The sequence below is a fragment of the Prionailurus bengalensis genome, chromosome D2, assembly GCF_016509475.1.
Source record: "Prionailurus bengalensis isolate Pbe53 chromosome D2, Fcat_Pben_1.1_paternal_pri, whole genome shotgun sequence".
NCBI classification, from domain to species: domain Eukaryota; kingdom Metazoa; phylum Chordata; class Mammalia; order Carnivora; family Felidae; genus Prionailurus; species Prionailurus bengalensis.
The window spans coordinates 32,774,394-32,799,901 of record NC_057351.1 but is presented as its reverse complement, the minus strand read 5'-3'; the positions used below and the strand labels follow the sequence as shown (position 1 = coordinate 32,799,901).

At 37.0% G+C, this 25,508-nt stretch overlaps 1 protein-coding gene across 9 annotated transcripts in view; it reads left to right on the top strand.

Annotated features, from left to right (window-relative positions):
• The window catches only part of MICU1 (mitochondrial calcium uptake 1), a 254,403-nt gene that overhangs the window by 72,895 nt on the left and 156,000 nt on the right, over positions 1-25,508 (top strand). For all 9 annotated transcript variants that reach the window (XM_043596599.1, XM_043596597.1, XM_043596596.1 and 6 more), the window contains one exon: positions 10,299-10,461. In XM_043596599.1, the coding sequence (XP_043452534.1) occupies positions 10,299-10,461 (163 nt within the window). The remainder of the gene's footprint in view (positions 1-10,298; positions 10,462-25,508) is intronic.

The following is a 25,508-nucleotide window of genomic DNA, read 5'->3' as shown; positions in this document are numbered from 1 at the left end:
CCATTACTGGTTGAGGTGAATTTGAACAAAAATATGTATTATAAGTTAAGTGTCAACTATTGGTATTTCCACAATGATACGTTTATTTAATCTTTTGCCCTGAGTGAATTAGAAGAAAGTTCAGACTCACCTTGTGCCAGCAGTTTCATTTATAAAGTCAAATTTTCCATTTTACAAAATAGAGCAAAACTTATCCAAATGAGCATTTATTTTTGAACTTTCCATTTTCTTCTCCTGCTTTCTGCTCAGCAATGACCATATGTCATACTTCCCAGATAAAAATGAAAGCTTGATAATTGTAATTTACTTAACTTGTAGCTCCCAAGGCTATAAAACCTTTCTAATCTGTTTCTGAAATAATTCTTTCAGTAAAGTTTTAGTGGAAGAGCTATGTTTTCCCTATTCAGGGATAACCATTCCACATGTTATCCTGTTTCCCTAACAACCTATTTCAACACTTATTTTTTCCTCTGCCTGTTTTCTCAGCTGCTCTTTGTCTTGTCATTTTTTACATAGTCTACGTGGACATGTTAGAGATTTTTCCATCTTTAATAAAATAATAAATTGCATTTTTGAGCATGTTTTGTTTTGGTTTTTTGGTTGGGTGTTTTGTTTTTTTTGTTTTTGCCATTCACATTCTTTCCCTGCAATACCAAACTGCTCCATTTTCCATAGGCTCTCTTTGACATCCTCCCTTTTCACTTAAATTTTTTGGCTTTGATCTTTTACATTCTCTTGATTTTTATGTAATACTTAAAATATTCAGAGAGAAAGAAATAGAGACTACTATAATGAACATACATGTATCCATCCCTCATTTTTGTCAAGTTTTAACATTTGATTATATTTGCTTCATTTTTTTTCCCTTTTTTATTAAGAAACAAAATGAATATAAAAAATACATTGCTGGAGCATCTGGGTGGCTCAGCTAAGTGTCCGACTCTTGATTTTGGTTCAGGTCATGATCTCATGGTTTGTTGATTTGAGCTCCACATTGGGCTCTACACTGACAGTGTGGAGCCTTCTTGGGATTCTCTATCTCCCTTTCTCTCTGTGCCTCCCTTGCTTACATGCGCTCTCTCAAAAATACATAAACTTAAAAAAAAATACATTGCTGTATTGTCCTTAGTTCATGATTTATTAATGCCATGCATGGCCTGGTGGTTTTGTGCAATTGATTGATTGATTGATTGATTGATTGATTGATTTTTAAATAATATACTCACTTTTTAATTTACATCCAAGTTAGTACATAGTGCAACAATGATTTCAGGAGTAGATTCCTTAATGCCCCTTACCCATTTAGCCCATCCCCCATCCCACAACCCCTCCAGTAACCCTCTGTCTCCATATTTAAGAGTCTCTTATGTTTTATCCACCTCCTGTTTTTATAAATTTTTTTAATGTTTGTTTATTTTTGAGAGAGAAAGACTGAGTATGAGTAGGGGAGGGGCAGAGAGAGAGGGAGACACAGAATCTCAAGCAGGCTCCAAGCTCTGATCTGTCAGCACAGAGCCTGATGTGGAGCTCAAACTCACAAGAACTGTGAGATCATGACCAGAGCTGAAGCCGGACACTCAAGCAACTGAACCACCCAGGTGTCTCCCCGCTCCCTGATTTTATATTATTTTTGCTTCTCTTCCCTTATGTTCATCTGTTTTGTATCTTAAAGTCCTTGTAGGAGTGAAGTCATATGATTTTTGTCTTTCTCTAATTTCGCTTAGCATAATACCTTCTAGTTCCATTCACATAGTTGCAAATGACAAGATTTCATTCTTTTTGATTACTGAGTAATACTTCATTGTATATATATATATATATATATATATATATATATATATACACCACATCTTCTCTATCCATTCATCCATCGATGGACATTTGGGGTCTTTCCATACTTTGACTATTGTCAATAGCACTGCTATAAACATTGGGGTCCATGTGCCCCTTTGAAACAGTATACCTGTATCCCTGGGATAAATACCTAGTAGTGCAATTGCTGGGTCATAGGGTAGTTCTATGTTTAATTCTTTGAGGAATCTCCATACTCCATTCATCCAGAGTGGGTGCACCAGTTTACAGTCCCACCAGCAGTGCAAAAGAGATTGTCTTTCTCCACATCCTCGCCAATATCTGTTGTTGCCTGAGTTGTTAATGTTAGACATTCTGACAGGTGTGAGGTAGTATCTTGTTGTGGTTTTGATTTATATTGTGATGTGGAGCATTTTTTCATGTGTCGATTGGCCATCTGGATGTCTTCTTTGCAGAAGTGTCTGTTCATGTCTTTTGCCCATTTCTTCACTGGATTATTTGTTTTTTTGGGTGTTGAGTTTGATAAGTTTTCTATAGATTCTATCTGATATGTCATTTGCAAATATCTTCTCCCATTCCATCGGCTGCCTTTTAGTTTTGCTGATTGTTTCCTTTACTGTGCAGAAGATTTTTATTTTGATGAGGTCCCAATAGTTCATTTTTGTGTTTTATTTTTAATTAAAAAAAAATTCTCAGGTGCAAAGAGCTGTCACTCAGTTTATGCTATACCATTGTTGTACATGCTCCTCTGCTTAATATTTATATTCTTTTATCTAGTTCCATTTGATTTATTTTTGATTTTTAAATTTTTAATTTTATTGTTCCCTCTGGAACTTTAAGTCCTGAATTCAGAAAAATTTGCATACTGCTTCACTGTTGCTTCACTGTAATTTATTTTCTTTTGGAATTCTTCTTAAATGTATCTTGAATGTTCACAACCTATACTGTATATCTTGTAGCTGTTCTGTTATATATTTTTTATTTTATTAGAGAGAGAAAGAGCACAAGCAGGGGAGAGGGAAAGCTGGAGAGAGAGAAAGAGAGAATCCTAAGCATGCTTCAGATTCAGTGCGAAGCTTGATCCCACAACCCTGGTATCATGACCTGAGTCGAAATCAAGAATTGGACGCTCAACTGACTGAGCCACCCAGGCATACATACCTGTTACAGTTTTTCTCATGAGTTCTTTTCCTAATCTCCTAGGGTCTCTTTTTTTTCTTCCAAATTTTTTTAATGGAAATAAAATAGTTAAATCATAACATTTATCAGGCTGTGTGCTGACAGCTCAGAACCTAGAGCCTGCTCCAGATTCTGTGTCTCCCTTCTCTGCCCTTCCCTCCCTCCCTCCCTCTCTCTCTCTCTCTCTCTCTCTCTCAAAAATAAATAAACTTAAAAAAAAAATTAAGGGTGCCTGGGTGGTTCAGTCTGTTAAGTGTCTGACTCCGGTTCAGGGCATGATCTCATGAATTCAAGCCTCGCGTTGGGCTCTGTGCTGACAGCTCAGCAGCTGGAGCCTGCTTCAGATTCTGTCTCCATCTCTCTGTGCCCCTCTCCCACTCACACTCTTTCTCTCTCTCTTTCTCTCTCTCTCTCTCTTTCTCGCTCTCTCAAAAACAAACATTAAAAAAAATTTAAAAACACAACATTTACCACATTACCAATTTTTAAGTGTACAGTTTATCATAGAGTGTAATCATTGTCTCACCATCCATTACTGAAACTGTTTTCGTCTTATAAAACTGAAAATATATACCCATTAAACAATAACTCTTTACTACCCTCCTCTCCCAACCCCTGGAAACCACCATTCTACTTTCTCTTCATGCTTTGAATGCTAAAAATACCTCATAGATACTGAATCGCACAGTTTGTATTTTTCTGACTGGCTTATTGCACTTCATATAATTTCTTCAAGATTCATCGTGTTTTAGCATATGTCAGAATTTCCTTACTTTTGGGGGCTGAATAATATTCCAGGATATGTATTTACCACATTTTTGCTCATCCATTCATCCATTGGTGGATACTTGGATTGCTTCCACATTGTAACTGTTGTGGAAAATGATGCTGTGAATGTAGATATACAGATATCTATTTGAGACCTTGCTTTCTGTTCTTTGGGTATACACTCTGAAGTGAAATTGCTAAATCATATGGTAATCCTATCTTATTTTTCTTATGGAAGCCCATACTGTTTTCCACAGTGATGTGCCATTTTACATTCCTACCAACAAGGGTTCTGTTTTTCTCATATCTTTGCCAGTGCTTGTTATATTCTGTTCTTCTTATATTAGTCATCCTAACAGATGTGAAGCAGTATCTCAGTATGGTTTTCATTTGCATTTCCATGATGATCAGTGATGTGGAACAACTTTGCATGTGCTTAGTGGTCAGTTGTATATCTTCTTTGGATAAATGTCTGTTCACATCCTTTGCCCATTTTGGAATTCCATTTTTGTTTTTTTAAATTGTTGAATTTTAGGGTTTTTTTAATATAATCTGTTTGTTAACTCCTTATCAGATACATGTTTGCAACAATTTCTTCGCATTCTATGGATTACCTCCTTACTGTATTGATATTATCTTTTGATGCACAAAATTTAAAAACTTTCATGAAGTCCACTTTGTCTCTTTTTTTTCCTCTGTTGCTTGTGCATCTAGTATCATATCCAAGAAATTGTTGCCAAATCTGATGTCATGAAGCTTTTGTATGTTTTCTTCTATAAGTTTTATAATTTTAGGTCTTTCATTTTGGTCTTTAACCCAAGTTAACTTTTTAATGTAGAGTTAGATAAGGGTTCAACATTTTTTTTTTTTTTTGCATGTGGATACCAATTTTCCCAGCACCATTTGTTGAAAAGACTATCCTTTATCCATTAAATGGTTGTTTCTCCTTTGTCAAAAATCATTTGACCATATATGTGAGGGTTTATTTCTGGCCCTCTTCTATTCCATTGATCTGTATATCTGTCTTTATGTCGGTACCACATTCTTTTGATGACTGTGGTTTTGTATTAAGTTTTAAAATCAGCATGTAGTAGTCCTCCAGCTCTGTTCTTCTTTTTTCACAATTGATTTGGCTACATGGAGTCCTTAGGGATTCCATGGCATGCATTGGTTGTTTCCATACCTTGGCTATTGTGACTAATGCTGTCATGAACATGGCAGTACAGATATCTCTTCACTATACTGATTTTGTTTCCTTTGGCAGAAGTGGGTTTTCTGAATGATATGGTAGTTCTATTTTTAGGTTTCTTGAGGAACCTCCATGCTATTTTCCATTAAGGCTGAACCAATTTACTTTCCCACCAACAGTGCAAAAAGGTTCCCTTTTCTCCATATCCTCATCTACACTTGTTATATTTTTTCTTTTTGATGATAACCATCTAATAGGTTTGAGGTGATATCTCCTTGTGGTTTTAATTTGCATTTTCCTGATAATTAGTGATGTTGAGCATCTTTTCATGTATCCATTGGCCATTTGGATGTCCTCCTTGAAAAAATGTCTGTTTAGGTCATTCTGCCCATTTAATTGAATTGATTTTTATGGGTTGTTTTTGGTTTTGCTATTTATTTGTTTGTTTGTTTATTTATTTATTGCCTTTTAAAGTTTTTATTTTAATTCCAGTTAGTTAACATACAGTATTAGTTTCAATTGTACAACATAGTGATTTAACAATTCCATATATCACCTAGTACTCATCAAAACAAGTGTACTCCTTAATCCCCATCACCTGTTTAACTCATCCCCCCAACCCCCTCCTCTCTGGTAACCCTCAGTTCTCTATATTTAAGAGTCTGGGTTTTTTGTCTCTTTCCTTTGCTCATTTGTTTTGTTTCTTAAATTCCAAATATGAGTGAAAATCTTATGGTATTTGCTTTTCTCTGACTTAGTTCGCTTAGCATTATACCCTCTAGACCCATCCATGTTGTTGCAAATGGCAAGATGTCATTCTTTTTTATGGCTGAGTTATATTTCATACCCCCTCTTCTTTATCCATTCATCTATCAATGGACATCAGGTTGCTTCCATAATATGGCTGTTATAAATAATGCTGTGTATTTTTCCCTCCAATTCTGGTCACATTTGCTTTATATATTTAGGTTCTCTGTGTTGGATGCATAACTATTCAGAAATCTTATATTCTCTTTATGAATTGACCTTTTATTATTATATTATTCTCTTCGTTGTCCCTTGCTACAGTCTTTGGCTTAAAGTGTGTTTTGTTTGGTAGTGTAGCTACTCCTCCTTTCCTCTTGGTTTCCATTTGCATGGAATATCTTTTACCATCAACTTCACTTCTGCTTGTGTGTGTCCTAAAAACTGAAACGAGCTTTTTGTATACAGTATAGTTGGGTATTATTTTTTTATTTCAACATTCTGTTTCTTTTGATTGCAGGATTTAATCCATTACATTTAAAGTAATTATTGATAGATACGGGTTTACTATTGCCATTTTGTTTTTTGTTTTCAGAGTGTTTTGTAATTCCTTTACCCTTTATTTCCTTTCTTGTTCTCTTCCTTTGTGACTTGATCATTTTCTGTACCAGTATGCCTAGATTTTTTTTTCTTTTCACCTTTTGTGTATCTGGTGTAGGTTTTTGCTTTATGATTACCATGGGGCTTACATAAAATATCTTGTAACAGTGTATTTTAAGCAATAACAGCTTAACTTCTAATGTGTACAAAAGCTCTACATTTATGCTTTTATGCTTTTATGTTTTCAATATCATAATTTATGTCTTTTTACATTGTTTATCCATTTACAGATTATTATAGTTATGTTTAATACTTTTTAAAAAATCTCCATGTTAATGAGAAGTGATTTACCCACCACCATTACAAAATTAGAGTGTTCTGAAATTAACTATCTATTTACCTTCACCAGTGAGGTTTACATTTTTATATGTTTTGCTTATACTGATGTCTCTTTGTTTTAGGTTCAGAAATTACCTTTAAAAAAGAAATAAGTTTATTGGGGCGCCTGGGTGACTCACTCAGTTGAGCGTCCAACTTTAGCTCAGGTCATGATCTCAGGGTTTTTGAGTTCGAGTCCCACCTTGGGCTTTCTGCTGTCAGTGAGGAGCCTGCTCTGATCCTCTGTTCCCCCTATCTCTGCACCTCCCCCATTCACATTCTGTCTCTCAAAAATAAATAAAACTTTTTTTTTTAAGTTTATAAAAATTAAATTAACATAGTCTCTACACTCAACATGGGGCTTGAACTCAATGATCCTGAGATCAAGGGCCACATGCTCTACCAATTGAGTCAGCCAGGCACCTCAGGTTCAGAAATTACCTTTAACATTTCTTGTAAGAGTGATCTAGTGTTGATGAACTCCTTCAGCTTTTATTTTCTTGGAAAACTCTGTAATGTGTCTCATTGTGTGTTTCTTTGGATTCATCATGTTTAGGACTCTTTGAGTTTCCTGGGTCTCCATGTCTGTTTCTTTTCCCACATTGGGATATTTTCAGTCATTTCTTTGAATAAGTTTTCTGCCTCTTTCTCTCATTCTTTCTCCTTCTGGGATCCCTTTAATGTGCACTTTGGTCCATTTGACGATGTGCTATATATAGTCCCTTAAGCTGTCTTCATTCTTTTTTATTCTCTTTTCTTTTGTTACTGTAATTAGGCAGTTTCCTTAATTTTTCCGCCAGAAATTAATTTGCTTTATATTCAGTGAGACTGGTGTCATAGGGCTTGGAATTTCATAGAACTTCAAGAGGTCATCCTGTAATAGATGATTGTTACTATGGATGGCCAGAAATTCACTAGATGAAAAAGAGAGGGAGTTCTTAACATGGAAAACAACTGTTAGGGTACAGATTGGGTGTTATAAATCACCTCTTGAAAGAAAATGTGCCAGACACTAATTTATTACAAGATCTTTCTGCCTGCTACCTTTTCCAAGGTCTGACTGCAGTCTGCATTCAAAGCTTATGTATGAGTTCTGACATCAGGGCCCACAGGGATTCACAGTCACTTGCATTCACTTGGTCTCAAGATATTGTAGCCTTGGTTTTCCTTAAGCATTGTACCAAAATTAAATCCGAGAACTGGTTTTGGGACCAGCAGTTTTATTGAAGAGAACTGTCTTAGCATTAGCATCATGAAGTTCCAGAATGTTTTAAGTAAATGATTGAATGTAACTATTATAATTCCCTTAGTAAATCTTTTCTCCAGGCTAACAATCTCAAAATTCTTCACCACTTTTCTATATATTTTGGCTTCTAAGCCATTGTTACCTTGGATGCTATATTCCAAACGCTTTATGAAATAGTTTGTTAGAATTCTTTTGAATAAAACCACTTAAAAGGAGACTGCTTTGTATCATTATATCATTTGTTGTGGTGTGATCTCCAAGATACATTACTAACTGAAAAAAAATAAAATATGTACTATACAGTATGTCTATATTAAACTCTTAACAATATGGGAATGCAGAAAGTCTATTACTTTCCTTGGCCTATTGTTTGAAACCAAAACTAATAATATTCAGCAACATAATTTAGGGACTTGCAACAATCAACAAATCTGGTTTGAGTCTAAAAATTATTGACTTTTAAGTTGTTGTCTTTCTATCTTTATCTTGTATAAGATTGACTTAAGTTTTTAGTTCACAAAAACATCTGTGGCAATAGCTATAGCTTATACCCTAAACATTACAAACTGATTATTTTTGTTGTCGTTATTCTGAAGAACAAGAATACAGATGTCCTAAAGTTATTTCTTCTATAGCCAGTATTACCCGGCAGGTAGTTACAATATAATATAAAAGGGCCTTTGAGTTAAGACTTGTAGCTATGTCTTAAGGCTTAGTGTGTTTGCCACATGCAAAATGTTTTGATAAACAGTACTCAGATTTTAATGCAAATTAGTCTTGGAAGATTCCTGTCATGTATAGTTATAAATTAGAGATCCTTTCCTAGTTGCTGAAAGCATATCAGGTAGTGGAATTAAGACTTGAACGGCTGCAGTCAGTGACCTCAAAGTGACCATTTAGCCAGGAGTGGCAATTACAGTGTTAGTTATGTTAATACGGCAAATTAAAAACATTAATAATTTTTTTTAATATTAGCAAATTGCTTTTTAGACTTTGAACTGTTGGATTTTTAGATTGTATTGCCTTGACATTTCCTACTAGTTATTTATAAGCTACTATTTATTTTTGGCTATCTCAACATCTAAAATTCAGGTATGAGAGAAATCTTTTCACCAGAGTGCTGTGTAGCTGGTATTTTGGTAAAGATTTTTCTCATACCTATATTTGTAAGATAAGATTATGCAGAAGATGCAGTGTTTTGTATGTTGCATACACAGAATCACAGCTTGGATGCCAGATAAAAAATGGGCCTATTAATATTATACCCTTTTAGTTTAATATATGCCATATTTATTTATTTTATTAATATTATATTATTATATTATATTAATATATATATAATATATATATAATATATATAATATATTATATATATAATATATATATATTATATATATAATATATAATTATATATTATATTATATTATATATATTATATTATATTAATATTAATTTATTAATTTTTTTATGTTCTTCTTTGTATTGCCTAAACGTCATAGGTCCGTGCAATAATTATATTCATTGTGTTCTTCCCAGCTCTGCTCTTTTCTAAATATGGCATATGTAGGGGTGGCTGGGTAGCTCAGTCGGTTAAGCATCCAACTCTGAATTTTGTCTCAGATCCTGATCTCATGGTTTGTGAGATTGAGCCCCAGTGTCAGCGCAGTGCCTGCTTGGGGTTCTCTCCCTCTCTCTCTCTCTCTCTCTCTTTTTATGCCCCTCCCTCACTCATGTAACTCTCTCCCTCAAAATAATAAACTTTTTTTAAATAAAAAAATAAATGTGATATATATAAAGGATTTCCAGCAGTTTCCTTAATTTTGTAGTCAAAAGTAAAAGGTTTTTTTGCCTCAGACTTGTTAATTGAGTTTCCATGATGTGTAGTTTTATTTTTTTAATGCTATAATTCAATGTACTTTGTGTTTGAAAGATCATTAGCTGTTTAAACCTATGGATTCCTAATTCTGTCTTGTTTTAGGATTTAAGAAATTGCATCAAAGTAAAAACTGTAAAATCAATCCCTTTAAAAAAAAAACTTGGTATTTTGGAATCTGAAGGCTTCCATGTATATGTCATTATACCCTATTACTGAGACCTTTTGAATTATATGATATTTTCAAATTGTGGCTTTCAGTAATTTAAGAAATTAGAAAATTATTCACAAAAAATTCTAAACAAAAGTTAAGCATTTTCTCAACTGGAATATGAATGTTATTATCAGAGGGGAAAGGTTGAAAAGTTTTTGAAATTCAAGTTTATATCTAGTATAAAAAATCAGTTGTAGAAAAAATATATATAATAGAATAACTACAGATATAAGATGGAAAATATATGAAAATGAGAACTGCTTAATATAGTAACACTCTGAATTTCTAATTTCAGGTGATGGAATATGAGAATAGGATTCGAGCATATTCCACACCAGACAAGATCTTCCGCTATTTTGCCACCTTGAAAGTAATCAATGAACCTGGTGAATCTGAAGTGTTTATGACCCCCCAAGATTTTGTGCGATCCATAACACCTAATGAAAAACAACCAGAACGTAAGTGCTAAAGGGAAAAATAAGATTATGATATTAATTTTTTTATGTTCTTCTTTGTATTGCCTAAACGTCATAGGTCCGTGCAATAATTATATTCATTGTGTACTGACTGAATGTCACGTATTATTCCAGTCTTTAGCAGTATAAAAGAGGAGCCCACAGTCTAATGAGCCAATCCTCAACCAGGGTACCGGGTTGAGGAGATTGTAGCCAGGTATCATCTACTGGAAAGATTTAAAGACATATGGTACTTGTTGTCATTGGGCCAAGTGATTGCAGATGGGACAAGCAGCAGACAGACTAAAAAGCCTAGAAAGGAGGAGACTTTGGAGGAAGACATTTCAGGGTGTAGAAGCTTCAAAGAACCATTGTGTATACCTGGAAATCCAGAGTGCAGCATGCATGCCCAGGGCCAGACACATGCTTGGAAAACACTTGAGTGAGCTTGTACTTCTTGCTGATCTTTGTGCCCCATGCAGGGAAGTAGTGAAAGTTAAAGCAGAGGTGTAGCAGCTCTAGCTAAAAATTAAAGGAGGTCCCCAGCTCAGAGCCAGTCTGCAAACATTAAGAGAGTTGGTGTTTTTTTTGTTTTGTTTTGTTTTCATTCTTTTTGCCTCAAACATTTGAATAAGTCTTTGTCTGGTCACTTGCTATTTAGATATTAGAACAGAAATTTCAACGATGACACAAAACAGAGAACACAGCCTTTGCAAAAAAAATATTTTGGAAAAAAATCACTAAACATTGATGAATGTAGTCTTCCACAATGTATATCACACCAAACACTGGGAAATAGGGAGAATCTGGTTTTCATAATTACCCCATTATAATATTCAAAATGTTCAATCTTTAATAAAACAATTTCATGGCATACTAATAATCAGGAATAAATGACCCATCAATAGAAAGAAAAAGAAATTGACAGAAACCATCCCTGAGGAAGCCCAAGCATTACACTTACTAGATAATGACTTTAAGTTAACTGTCTCAGGGCACTTGGGTGGCTCAGCTGGTTAAGCGTCCGACTTTGGCTCAGGTTATGGTCTCAGGGTTCGTGGGTTTGAGCCCTGTGTCGAGCTTGGTGCTGACAACTCAGCCTGGAGCCTCTTGGGATTCTGTGTCTCCCTCTCTCTCTCTGCCCCGTTCACACACTAGGGCGCGCTCTCTCTCTCTCTCACTCACTCTCAAAAATAAATAAACATTAAGAAAAAAAGATGTTAATTATAATCCCCCAATTAGACATTAAGAAAATAACTCTTTCAAGACAAAGACATTATGTATTGATAAAAGGATTAGTTCAAGAAGATATAAGCGTGGTAAATATATACATACCAAATGACTGACCCCAAAATATATGAAGGAAACTGACAGAATTAAAGGGAAGAATAGTTCTTCAGTAATAGTCGGAGACTTCAGTACTGCCATTTTGATACTGGATAGAACATTTAGAAAGAAGGTTAGTGAAGAAAGAGGACTTAATGCTATAAGCCAATTAGACCAAATACACATTTATAGAACATTCCACTCAAGAGCAGCAGAATACAGTCTTTTCAGGTGCATATCAAACATTCTCCAGAATAGACAAGATAGACTGTATATTAGGTTATGAAATAAATCTTAATGAATTTCAAAGATTAAAATGATACAGAGTATCTTTTCTGATTACAATAGAATGAAACAATCCATATGTAACAGAAGGAAAACTAGAAAATTCATAAATGTGTGGAAAGTAAACAGCATACACTTAACCGCTGGATCAGAGAAGAAATCACAAGAGAAGTTGGAAAATACTTTGAATAAATGAAAGAGAAAATAGAATTTAACAAAACTTATGCAGTGCTGCAAAGTAGTGCATAGAAGGAAACTCATAGCTATAAACACCAACATTTAAAAAGTTTTTTTTAAATGTTTATTTCTGAGAGAGAGAGAGAGAGAGAGAGAGAGAGAGAGAGCGCATGAGTGGAGGAGGGGCAGAGAGAGAGAGGGAGACACAGAATCCAAAGCAGGCTCCAGGCTCTGAACTCTCAGCACAGAGCCTGACACGGGGCTCAAACTCGTGAACTGCGAGATTATGACCTGAGCGGAGTTGGTCATCTAACTGACTGAGCTACCCAGGCGCCCCTATAACCACCAACATTTAAAAAGAAGAATGATCTCAAATCAGTTTCCTAAAAATGGGTGTTGGAACTAAAAAGAAGAGCAGACAAAACCCAAAGGTAGAGAAATAAAGAAATAATAAATGTTAATGCAGCAATAAATGGAGAATAGAAAAACAATAGAGCAAATCAACAAACAAAATTTGATTCTTCGAAAAGATCCAAAAAAATGAGGGGCCTTTAGCTAGACCAGGGAAAAAAAGAAGCAAAATAACTAAAATCAGAAATGCAAGTGGGGACATTACTACCTACTTATAGAAATAAAAAGGATTATAAGAGACTACTATGAAGGATTGTATACCAACAAATTGAATTACCTAGATAAAGATGGAAAAATTTCCAGACACAAACTACCAGAGCTCTTAAAATTCAACAAAAAGACAACTCAATTAACAAATGGGAAAGGACTTGAATGTACATTTCTCCAGATAAATATGCAAATGGCCAATAAGCACATGAGAACATGCTAAATGTCATTAAGCATGAGGGAAATACAGATCAAAAACACTATATACTACCTCACACACATACTTAAATTTTTTTTTTTTAACATTTATTTATTTTTGAGACAGAGAGAGAGCATGAACAGGGAGGGTCAGAGAGAGAGGGAGACACAGAATCTAAAGCAGGCTCCAGGCTCTGAGCTGTCAGCACCGAGCCCGATGCGGGGCTTGAACTCACAGACCGCGAGATCATGACCTGAGCTGAAGTCGGATGCTTAACCGACTGAGCCACCCAGGCGCCCCTCACACACATACTTAAAAAACAAAGAAGTGTTGGTGATTATGTGTAGAAATTAAAGCCCTCATCTATTGCTGGTAAGAATGTAAAATGGTGCAAACACTATGGAGAAAAATTTGTCCATTTCTCAGAAACATGGAATTAACAGTATGACCCAACACTTCCACTAGTAGTATAAGCCCGAATGAATTGAAAACAGGTTCTTGAATGAGTGCCTGTACACGAATATTCAGAGCAACACTATTCACAATACCCCAAAAATGGAAACACCCCAAATGTCATTTAACAGATGAATGGATAAACAAAGTATAGCGTATACATACAATGGAATATTATTCAGATGTGGTTGAACCTTGACAACATTATGTTAAGTGAAACAAGCTAAAGACAGAAGGCCACATATCCTCTGATTTTATTTATGTGAAATATCTAATATAGGTAAATCCATAGAGATAGAAAGTGGGTTGTTAGTTGCCAACAGCTTGTTGGGGGAATGAGAACAGATTGCTTAATTGGTGTGAGAATTTCTATTTTGGAGTGATGAAAAGGTTTTGGAACTAGATAGAGGTGGTAGTTATGCAACACCGAAGTACTAAATGCCACTGAACTGGATGGATACTTTGAAATGGTGATTTTATGTTAATGGAATTTCACCTCAATTTTTAAAAGTGGAAAAAAGAATGTGCAGTCAGTCCTCATTTGCAAATTTTGTGTTTGCAAGTTTGCATCCTCACTAAAAGGTACTTGTAATCCCATAATCAGTACTTGCAGTGCTGTTGAGTCATCTGCAGATACATGCAGAACAGCAAAAATTTGAGTCACCCATTACATATGTTGGCCAGCTGAAGTCAAGCAAACGAAGACTCTGCCTTTTTGTTTCAGTTTTCTTTCTTTAAACAAGGGTCCATGGAGGGAGGGCAGGAGAGAAAGAGAGAGAGAATAAAATGTCTTAAACAGAAATGCACATAAATCAAGTTTATATATCGATCAGTTAACAAAAATGTTGTGACCAGAGGTTCGAGAAACCCAACCCTGTATTTCCCCTAGGAGAAATAGGTCAGTATTCAGCACTTCATTTTTCATGGCAATTTTATAGAGCATAAATGCCACAATTAGCAGAAATCAGTTGTATATGGTACAGGAGTAGCATATAAAAATGAAACTGTTCTTTTACAGGGTATGTTTAAAGAAGATATCCTAAAGGGGGCAGCAGTTGAGTTAAGCATTGAAGTATGAATAATAGGGGTGCCTGGATGGCTCAGTCAGTGAGTGTCCAACTTTGGCTTAGGTCATGATCTCATGGTTCATGGGTTTGAGCCTCGCGTTGGGCTCTGTGCTGACAGCTCAGAGACTGGAGCCTGCTTCAGATTCTGTGTCTCCCTCTCTCTCTCTGCCCCTCCTCAGCTTGTGCTCTCTCTCAAAAATCAATAAAAATTTAGGGGCGCCTGGGTGGCGCAGTCGGTTAAGCGTCCGACTTCAGCCAGGTCACGATCTCGCGGTCCGGGAGTTCGAGCCCCGCGTCGGGCTCTGGGCTGATGGCTCAGAGCCTGGAGCCTGTTTCCGATTCTGTGTCTCCCTCTCTCTCTGCCCCTCCCCCGTTCATGCTCTGTCTCTCTCTGTCCCAAAAATAAATAAACGTTGAAAAAAAAAAATTAAAAAAAAAAATTAAAAAAAAAGAAGAAAACTGAATAGTAATTCGTCATGTATTTGAGAGGGAAAGGGCATCATTCAGATTGAGTAAATTGTATGGTCAGAATACAGATGTGAAATAGCAGTGTGAGCTTGGGGAACCAGCAAGAGTTATGTTTTCTAACCAAGGAGTTTATAATGTTTTGCCCATATTTATTAACATTAAATATCTCTAGGACAAATGAAAACTCCAGGTAGAACTGTTACCTCTCAGCAGTACAGGAAATCTATATATTTATATATTTTGTTATGGAAATTTTCAAATATAAAAATGCAGAGAATAAAATCAATTATAAATCAGCCTATATATACCTATCACTTAGCTTCAACAGTTGTCAACACATGGCCAATCTTTTTTTTCTTTTTAAGTTTATTTATTTTGAGAGAGAGAGCAAAGAAGAGGCAGAGAGAGGGAGAGAGAGAATCCCAAGCAGGCTCCATACTGTCAGTGCAGAGTCCAATGCGGGCTCAAACTCATGAGCCACAGGATGATGACCTGAGCTGAAATCAAGAGTTGGATGCTTAACCAAATGAGCTACCCAGTCACCCCAGCACATGGCCAATCTTATTTCATTTATAACTTTCTTATTTCTTCTCCTCACTCTAGATTGTTTTAAAGCCATTCAGATATATCATTTAATCTGTAAATACCTGTGTGTGTCTAAAAGATAAGTACTAAAAAAAAACAATAATAATTTTTAAATGCTACATTTTTTGAAAATAGCATTTATTTCTTAATAGCATATATCCAGGCACTGTTCAAATTTCCTTCTCTAAAAAACATTATGTATAGTTTGTTTGTTCAAACCAACCTCCAAAGATGGTCACACTGTATTTGTTACCTCTTAAGTCTTAACAGCGTTTTTTTTTCTCTCTCTTTTTTCTTACCGTTTGTACAAGAAGAGTTTTATGCCTTGTTTACATCTCTCAGCCCCCCTTTCCGCTTTTTGCTCAGATTGTTGCTGCAGCAGTTAGAATAGGGGTCTAGCCTGGCAGGAAGAAACCTCAACTGTACAATGCATCCCTTGCTTTCTACTTTAGAGCATCTCTGCTACTGTAGCATGGGACCTTTGCAAGAGACCACTCGACCATATGGGCATGTACACATGTATGGAGGTACAAAGGAGTTTACTCTTTGTTGAGACTTGGTAGATAAATTCTCTCTTCTCCATTGTCTTGGGTGGTCAGTTCTGAGACACAAACTACATGGTTTCTTAGATGGGCCAAGGAGAAGTGCGCCCCAGTTGTCTAAAGCAGCAATCAGCTCCATAACACACCCTTGAATTGGCTTTCCCTCCTTTCCTGGTTCACTCTCCTGACCCTCTTACACTGGTTCCCTACTTTTTAGGAAACTCAGTCTAGACGTCATTTATTTGTGAAGGAATATAAGTCATTTATATTATAGATTTCCCTCATTTGGGATCTTACTGATTGTATCCCTATGGTATTATTTAATATGTTCTGTACTTTGCCTCTCACCCATGTTGCAAATAAATAATGAAGCAACTAAAAGAGTATACCAAAATGTTGATTCTCTAAATGCTGAGATTATAAGGAATTATTTTACTCTTTTTTATATGTTCCTTTATTTTCTAATACACTTCATATACATTTATTCAACAAGTATTGATTGACCTCTGCTATGAGTTAGACACTGTTCTATATGGAAGGGACGCAGTAATTAATAAAATAGGCAAAACTTCCTGTCTTTATAGAGTAGAATGTCTTTTATAATCAGAAAGAAGGTATATAAAATTTCCACTAATTGCATTGAATTTTAGATTAAGAGCCTTTTAAATTAGTTTTAGCTCCTTGTTTTGGGAGATGTGGGAGAGATTAAGGAAGGCCTCTGTGTAAGATAGGGAAAAAAGATTATAAAATATATTCCTGGTTTTTATGGTAGTAAAATATTTTTGTACCTGTGAAATTATTTCTGATACCTAGATAAAATCTAAATTATATCAGTAACTTTAAGAATGTGTTTTGCTTCCAGTGTGACAGTGAAAATGAAGCAAGACTTGAGGCAGCTCACTGAAGATATTTGGTCATTTGAGGAAGATTATTTTTTTTCCCTTTGGAAATCATATTTTTTAATTTCTTCCACGCATTTTGATATTTAACTTTGTAATCTTTTTTTTTAATTATCAAAAGATCTGTTACACGAACAGAATAGTTACTAAATGTCTAATATGCCATGCACATTCCTGGTTTTCATAAAAAGCCAGAATAATGAATGATTGATTTCCCTTTAAGATGAAAATCATGAGGGAATATTATAATAATATTAAAATGAGATTGGAAAATTTGGCTTCATTTTTGTTTGCTCATGAACAGGAATATCCACAAATATTGATGCAGCAGAAGTAAAATATATATTATTCCTGTGTGGGTTAGAATAAAGAAAAGAGTAAGGCTGGTTTTTTATAGTTTAAATTTCTATCATCAGATGGCTGGACTCTAGCCAGTAGTTCATATTTCAGCTTTGTTTTGTCATGTCTTTCACACATACCATATCCCAGGATACCTAACAGATCTAAATTTATTAAGTTTTAGTTTTAGAACAGTTTAAAAATAATCACAAAGCACACAAAGTCCTAAAATTAAGCAGTTTTAAAATGAGTGGAGAGCTGATGAATTTCAGTAAAAAGCTGATTAAGAATGTTTTTGTACTGGGGCGCCTGGGTGGCTCTGTTGGCTAAGTGTCCAACTCTTGATTTTGGCTCAGATCATGATTTCGTGGTTCATGAGATTGAGCCTTGCGTTGGGCTCACGCTGACAGCAAGAGGTCCGCTTGGGATTCCCACTCTCTCCTCCCTCTCTGCCCCTACCCTCACTCGTGCGCTCTGTCTCTGCCTCTCTCTATATATATAAATAAATCAACTTTAAAAAAAAGAATATTTCTGTGTGACTACCAAGAAAATTTAGAGTATCCTGGGGTGCCTGGGTGGCTCAGTCAGTTAAGCGTCGACTTTGGCTCAGGTCACGATCTCATGGTTCGTGAGTTCCAGCCCTGCGTCGGGCTCTGTGCTGACAGCTCAGAGCCTGGAGCCTGCTTTGGATTCTGTGTCTCCCTCTCTCTCTGCTCCTTCCCCACTCATGCTCTGTCTCTCTCTGTCTCCCAAAAATAATATACGTTAAAAAAAAATTTTTTTTTAATTTAGAGTAGCCACAGTTAAGTAGGAGAGACATTAAATGGAAAAAAAAAGTCTAGTATATGACTTGAATATGTTTCATCTCCCTCTCTGTGCAGTCTTAATGTCAGCACCATCCCTGGTATAGTGAATGAGGCAGTTGCTTCAGGCTCTGGGCTTTGAGTACTCTTGCTGCTGTAGTAACCAGTTTTACATAGCCAGCTAGTGATTGGGAGAAGCAGCAGCATGGGGAGAGTTTTTAAAGTACTATATAGAAAAACTTGAGCTTTGGTCAAGACAGAGAAGATCCCTATTTCCTTTTCACCTTACCCCACTGACTGACTGTATTTATATTGACCCGATTGTCCTGGATTCCATATTCTCTCAAGAATGACCCTTCATGCATTTAATAGTCTTACCTAGCACACTTTTAACTTTGAGACACATAATTTTATACTTGATCATATACAATGGGTTCTGGTTCAAGATGGTGATGTAGGAGGATACTGAATCTCCTCCCACAGACGCACCAAATCTGCAGCTACATACAAAACAATTTCCTCTGAAAGAAATCCAAAAACTAGATGAGCAACTCCTACACGTTGGACAAATGAGAAAAAACCCACATTGAAATAGATAGGAGAGGCTGAGACACAGTCTTGCCATAAATTCATCCCTGGCACAGTATCCAGTGGTCAGGAGAGAACTTAGCTCTGAGCTACTGGAGATGCGAGGGCATTGAATGCTACAGCTCGCACCCCAGTTTTTGCGACCTGCACCTGAGAGATGAGCTTCCTGAACATCTAGCTTTAAGGCCAAGCGGCCTTATGTGTTTAACGCCCATAGGGCTGACCCAGAGGCAGCTGCCTGAAAAGCGCCCAGTCTTTGTGAAAGAGGCCTATGTTACTTATCTTAAAGCTTCAGCCCGAGGGGCAGGCGTCTCATTTAACATACATCTTAGAGGCATACAGACACACTCTCCAAAGACAGAAGCCAGTGGGCTCCATCTTTGCACTTTCCCTCTGCCTCGCTCCAGGTTGCCAGTATCTCCCAGAAAAGAACTTGTGCACGTTTCCAGTGCTCTGGTTTGTGTCACTGCCACCCAGGACACACCCCTTGATTACCTGGCTGTGGTTGGTGGCCTGTGGGACTTATGTTTGCAGGTCCCATAGGACTGTAACAAATGGAGAAACACTTCTTAATTGGCTACTCCCCCAGGGCACAGTGCAGCAAGAAGAGACTGAAAGACACCTCTAGTTTTTCTGTGATAGAGGCTTATTGGCTTATCTTTATTATTAGAAGAGCAGGCTTCTAATTAAACACACATCTAGGGGGCAGCGACTGTTCTCTCCGGAGACTAGGGAGACTGACGGGTGCCATCTTCATGCTCTCTTTCCTCTGCCCCAGGTTGCAGGTGTTTCTGAGAAAGGAGCTTGTGTGCCTATCTGGCTTCCTAGTTTTTGTGGCTTCCACCCAGAAGACACACCTTTTAATAATTTGGCTCAGGTGACAGTGGGACTTGTGTTTACAGATTGAATGGATAGTAAGTAACAAACAAAAACCAATTTTTAACTGACTATCACTGCAGGGCTCAGTGCAGAAGAAGCAAACAGAAACACCCACGTCCCCTTGTTCCCTTGAAAGAGGTATATTTGCATAATTTAAAAGCTGTGGGCTGAGAGTCCAATTAGCCTGAATCTAGGTGCTGACTGAGATTTTCTTCTTTGAGATACTGAGAGATCTTGGCATGCCCTCAACTACTAGGAGTCTCTAAGAATAAAGTAGGCTGCTTGGACAATCAAAGGTTTAAAAGACAATCAAGAACTAGGGCAGGGCTGAACAATAAGTTTCAGTTTCTTTCTTTCTTTTTTAACATTTAAAAACATGTTTATTTTGAGAGAGAGGCAGAGAGCATAAGCATGGTAGGGGCAGATAGAGAGAGGGCAACAGAGAATCCCAAGCGGGCTCTGCACTGTCAGCACAAAATCCAACACAGGGCTTGAACCTGTGAACTGTGAAATGATGACCTGAGCTGAAATCAAGAGTTGGGTGCTTAACCAACTGAGCCACCCAGGCACCCCAATAAGGTTCAGTTTCTACATGAGGTCACTCCTTCAAGGTTGAGAGAGATGGCTATTTTATCTGCATAAAAACCAATACAGAGAGTCAAGGAAAATGAAGAAATAGAGGAATGTATTCTAAAAGGAAGAACAAGATAAAACCTTAGAAAAAGACCTTAATGAAATGGAGATAAGTGATTTACTTGATAAAGAGTTCAAAATAACAATCATAAAAATGCCTACCAAGTTCAGGAGAATAATGCATGAATAAAGTGAGACATTCAACAAAGAGAAAATACAAGAAAGTATCAAATAGAAGTCACAGAGCTGAAGAATACACTAATGAACTGAAAAATACACTAGAGGGCTTCAATAGCAGACTAGATGAGCAGAAGAACGGATCTGTGACCTTGAAGACAGGGCAGTGGAACTCATTCAATCAGAATAGCAAAAAAGAGAAAAGAACGAGGAAAAGTGAAGATAGCTTAAGAGACAAATGGGACAACATCAGTGGACTAACAGTCACATCATAGGAGTCCCAGAAGGAGAAAAGAAAAAGGGGCAGAAATCTTATTGGAAGAAATAATGTCTGAAAACTTCCCTGAGCTCAGGAAGGAAACAGACCTTCAGATCCAGGAGCTCAGTTTTAAATAAGATTTTTTTTTTAAATTTATTTATTTATTTATTTATTTATTTATTTATTTATTTATTTATTTTTATAAAATTTATTGACAAATTGGTTTCCATACAACACCCAGTGTTCATCCCAAAAGGTGCCCTCCTCAATACCCATCACCCACCTTCTCCTCCCTCCCAGCCCCCATCAACCCTCAGTTTGTTCTCAGTTTTTTTTTTTTTTAATTTTTTTTTTTTCAACGTTTATTTATTTTTGGGACAGAGAGAGACAGAGCCTGAACGGGGGAGGGGCAGAGAGAGAGGGAGACACAGAATCCAGGAAACAGGCGCCTGGGTGGCGCAGTCAGTTAAGCGTCTGACTTCAGCCAGGTCACGATCTCGTGGTCCGTGAGTTCGAGCCCCGCTGAAGTCGGGCTCTGGGCTGATGGCTCAGAGCCTGGAGCCTGTTCTCAGTTTTTAACAGTCTCTTATGCTTTGGCTCTCTCCCATTCTAACCTCTTTTTTTTTTTTTCCTTCCCCTCCCCCATGGGTTCCTGTTAAGTTTCTCAGGATCCACATAAGAGTGAAACCATATGGTATCTGTCTTTCTCTGTATGGCTTATTTCACTTAGCATCACACTCTCCAGTTCCATCCACGTTGCTACAAAAGGCCATATTTCATTTTTTCTCATTGCCACGTAATATTCCATTGTGTATATAAACCACAATTTCTTTATCCATTCATCAGTTGATGGACATTTAGGCTCTTTCCATAATTTGGCTATTGTTGAGAGTGCTGCTATGAACATTGGGGTACAAGTGGCCCTATGCATCAGTACTCCTGTATCCCTTGGATAAATTCCTAGCAGTGCTATTGCTGGGTCATAGGGTAGGTCTATTTTTAATTTTCTGAGGAACCTCCACACTGCTTTCCAGAGCGGCTGCACCAATTTGCATTCCCACCAACAGTGCAAGAGGGTTCCCGTTTCTCCACATCCTCTCCAGCATCTATAGTCTCCTGATTTGTTCATTTTGGCCACTCTGACTGGCGTGAGGTGATACCTGAGTGTGGTTTTGATTTGTATTTCCCTGATAAGGAGCGACGCTGAACATCTTTTCATGTGCCTGTTGGCCATCCGGATGTCTTCTTTAGAGAAGTGTCTATTCATGTTTTCTGCCCATTTCTTCACTGGGTTATTTGTTTTTCGGGTGTGGAGTTTGGTGAGCTCTTTATAGATTTTGGATACTAGCCCTTTGTCCGATATGTCATTTGCGAATATCTTTTCCCATTCCGTTGGTTGCCTTTTAGTTTTGTTGGTTGTTTCCTTTGCTGTGCAGAAGCTTTTTATCTTCATAAGGTCCCAGTAATTCACTTTTGCTTTTAATTCCCTTGCCTTTGGGGATGTGTCGAGTAAGAGATTGCTACGGCTGAGGTCAGAGAGGTCTTTTCCTGCTTTCTCCTCTAAGGTTTTGATGGTTTCCTGTCTCACATTTAGGTCCTTTATCCATTTTGAGTTTATTTTTGTGAATGGTGTGAGAAAGTGGTCTAGTTTCAACCTTCTGCATGTTGCTGTCCAGTTCTCCCAGCACCATTTGTTAAAGAGGCTGTCTTTTTTCCATTGGATGTTCTTTCCTGCTTTGTCAAAGATGAGTTGGCCATACGTTTGTGGGTCTAGTTCTGGGGTTTCTATTCTATTCCATTGGTCTATGTGTCTGTTTTGGTGCCAATACCATGCTGTCTTGATGATGACAGCTTTGTAGTAGAGGCTAAAGTCTGGGATTGTGATGCCTCCTGCTTTGGTCTTCTTCTTCAAAATTCCTTTGGCTATTCGGGGCCTTTTGTGGTTCCATATGAATTTTAGGATTGCTTGTTCTAGTTTCGAGAAGAATGCTGGTGCAATTTTGATTGGGATTGCATTGAATGTGTAGATAGCTTTGGGTAGTATTGACATTTTGACAATATTTATTTTTCCAATCCATGAGCAGGGAATGTCTTTCCATTTCTTTAAATCTTCTTCAATTTCCTTCATAAGCTTTCTATAGTTTTCAGCATACAGATCCTTTACATCTTTGGTTAGATTTATTCCTAGGTATTTTATGCTTCTTGGTGCAATTGTGAATGGGATCAGTTTCTTTATTTGTCTTTCTGTTGCTTCATTGTTAGTGTATAAGAATGCAACTGATTTCTGTACATTGATTTTGTATCCTGCAACTTTGCTGAATTCCTGTATCAGTTCTAGCAGACTTTTGGTGGAGTCTATCGGATTTTCCATGTATAATATCATGTCATCTGCAAAAAGCGAAAGCTTGACTTCATCTTTGCCAATTTTGATGCCTTTGATTTCCTTTTGTTGTCTGATTGCTGATGCTAGAACTTCCAGCACTATGTTAAACAGCAGCGGTGAGAGTGGGCATCCTTGTCGTGTTCCTGATCTCAGGGAAAAAGCTCTCAGTTTTTCCCCGTTGAGGATGATGTTAGCTGTGGGCTTTTCATAAATGGCTTTTATGATCTTTAAGTATGTTCCTTCTATCCCGACTTTCTCAAGGGTTTTTATTAAGAAAGGGTGCTGGATTTTGTCGAAGGCCTTTTCTGCATCGATTGACAGGATCATATGGTTCTTCTCTTTTTTTTTGTTAATGTGATGTATCACGTTGATTGATTTGCGAATGTTGAACCAGCCCTGCATCCCAGGAATGAATCCCACTTGATCATGGTGAATAATTCTTTTTATATGCCGTTGAATTCGATTTGCTAGTATCTTATTGAGAATTTTTGCATCCATATTCATCAGGGATATTGGCCTGTAGTTCTCTTTTTTTACTGGGTCTCTGTCTGGTTTAGGAATCAAAGTAATACTGGCTTCATAGAATGAGTCTGGAAGTTTTCCTTCCCTTTCTATTTCTTGGAATAGCTTGAGAAGGATAGGTATTATCTCTGCTTTAAACGTCTGGTAGAACTCCCCTGGGAAGCCATCTGGTCCTGGACTCTTATTTGTTGGGAGATTTTTGATAACCGATTCAATTTCTTCGCTGGTTATGGGTCTGTTCAAGCTTTCTATTTCCTCCTGATTGAGTTTTGGAAGAGTGTGGGTGTTCAGGAATTTGTCCATTTCTTCCAGGTTGTCCAATTTGTTGGCATATAAGTTTTCATAGTATTCCCTGATAATTGTTTGTATCTCTGAGGGATTGGTTGTAATAATTCCATTTTCATTCATGATTTTATCTATTTGGGTCATCTCCCTTTTCTTTTTGAGAAGCCTGGCTAGAGGTTTGTCAATTTTGTTTATTTTTTCAAAAAACCAACTCTTGGTTTCGTTGATCTGCTCTACAGTTTTTTTAGATTCTATATTGTTTATTTCTGCTCTGATCTTTATTATTTCTCTTCTTCTGCTGGGTTTAGGCTGCCTTTGCTGTTCTGCTTCTAGTTCCTTTAGGTGTGCTGTTAGATTTTGTATTTGGGATTTTTCTTGTTTCTTGAGATAGGCCTGGATTGCAATGTATTTTCCTCTCAGGACTGCCTTTGCTGCGTCCCAAAGCGTTTGGATTGTTGTATTTTCATTTTCGTTTGTTTCCATATATTTTTTAATTTCTTCTCTAATTGCCTGGTTGACCCACTCATTCGTTAGTAGGGTGTTCTTTAACCTCCATGCTTTTGGAGGTTTTCCAGACTTTTTTCTGTGGTTGATTTCAAGCTTCATAGCATTGTGGTCTGAAAGTAAGCATGGTATAATTTCAATTCTTGTAAACTTATGAAGGGCTGTTTTGTGACCCAGTATATGATCTATCTTGGAGAATGTTCCATGTGCACTCGAGAAGAAAGTATATTCTGTTGCTTTGGGATGCAGAGTTCTAAATATATCTGTCAAGTCCATCTGATCCAATGTCTCATTCAGGGCCCTTGTTTCTTTATTGACCGTGTGTCTAGATGATCTATCCATTTCTGTAAGTGGGGTGTTAAAGTCCCCTGCAATTACCACATTCTTATCAATAAGGTTGCTTATGTTTATGAGTAATTGTTTTATATATTTGGGGGCTCCGGTATTCGGTGCATAGACATTTATAATTGTTAGCTCTTCCTGATGGATAGACCCTGTAACTATTATATAATGTCCTTCTTCATCTCTTGTTACAGCCTTTAATTTAAAGTCTAGTTTGTCTGATATAAGTATGGCTACTCCAGCTTTCTTTTGGCTTCCAGTCGCATGATAAATAGTTCTCCATCCCCTCACTCTCAATCTAAAGGTGTCCTCAGGTCTAAAATGAGTCTCTTGTAGACAGCAAATAGATGGGTCTTGTTTTTTTATCCATTCTGATACCCTATGTCTTTTGGTTGGCGCATTTAATCCATTTACATTCAGTGTTATTATAGAAAGATACGGGTTTAGAGTCATTGTGATGTCTGTATGTTTTATGCTTGTAGTGATGTCTCTGGGACTTTGTCTCACAGGGTCCCCCTTAGGATCTCTTGTAGGGCTGGTTTAGTGGTGACAAATTCCTTCAGTTTTTGTTTGTTTGGGAAGACCTTTATCTCTCCTTCTATTCTAAATGACAGACTTGCTGGATAAAGGATTCTTGGCTGCATATTTTTTCTGTCTAGCACCCTGAAAATCTCGTGCCAATTCTTTCTGGCCTGCCAAGTTTCAAAAGAGAGATCA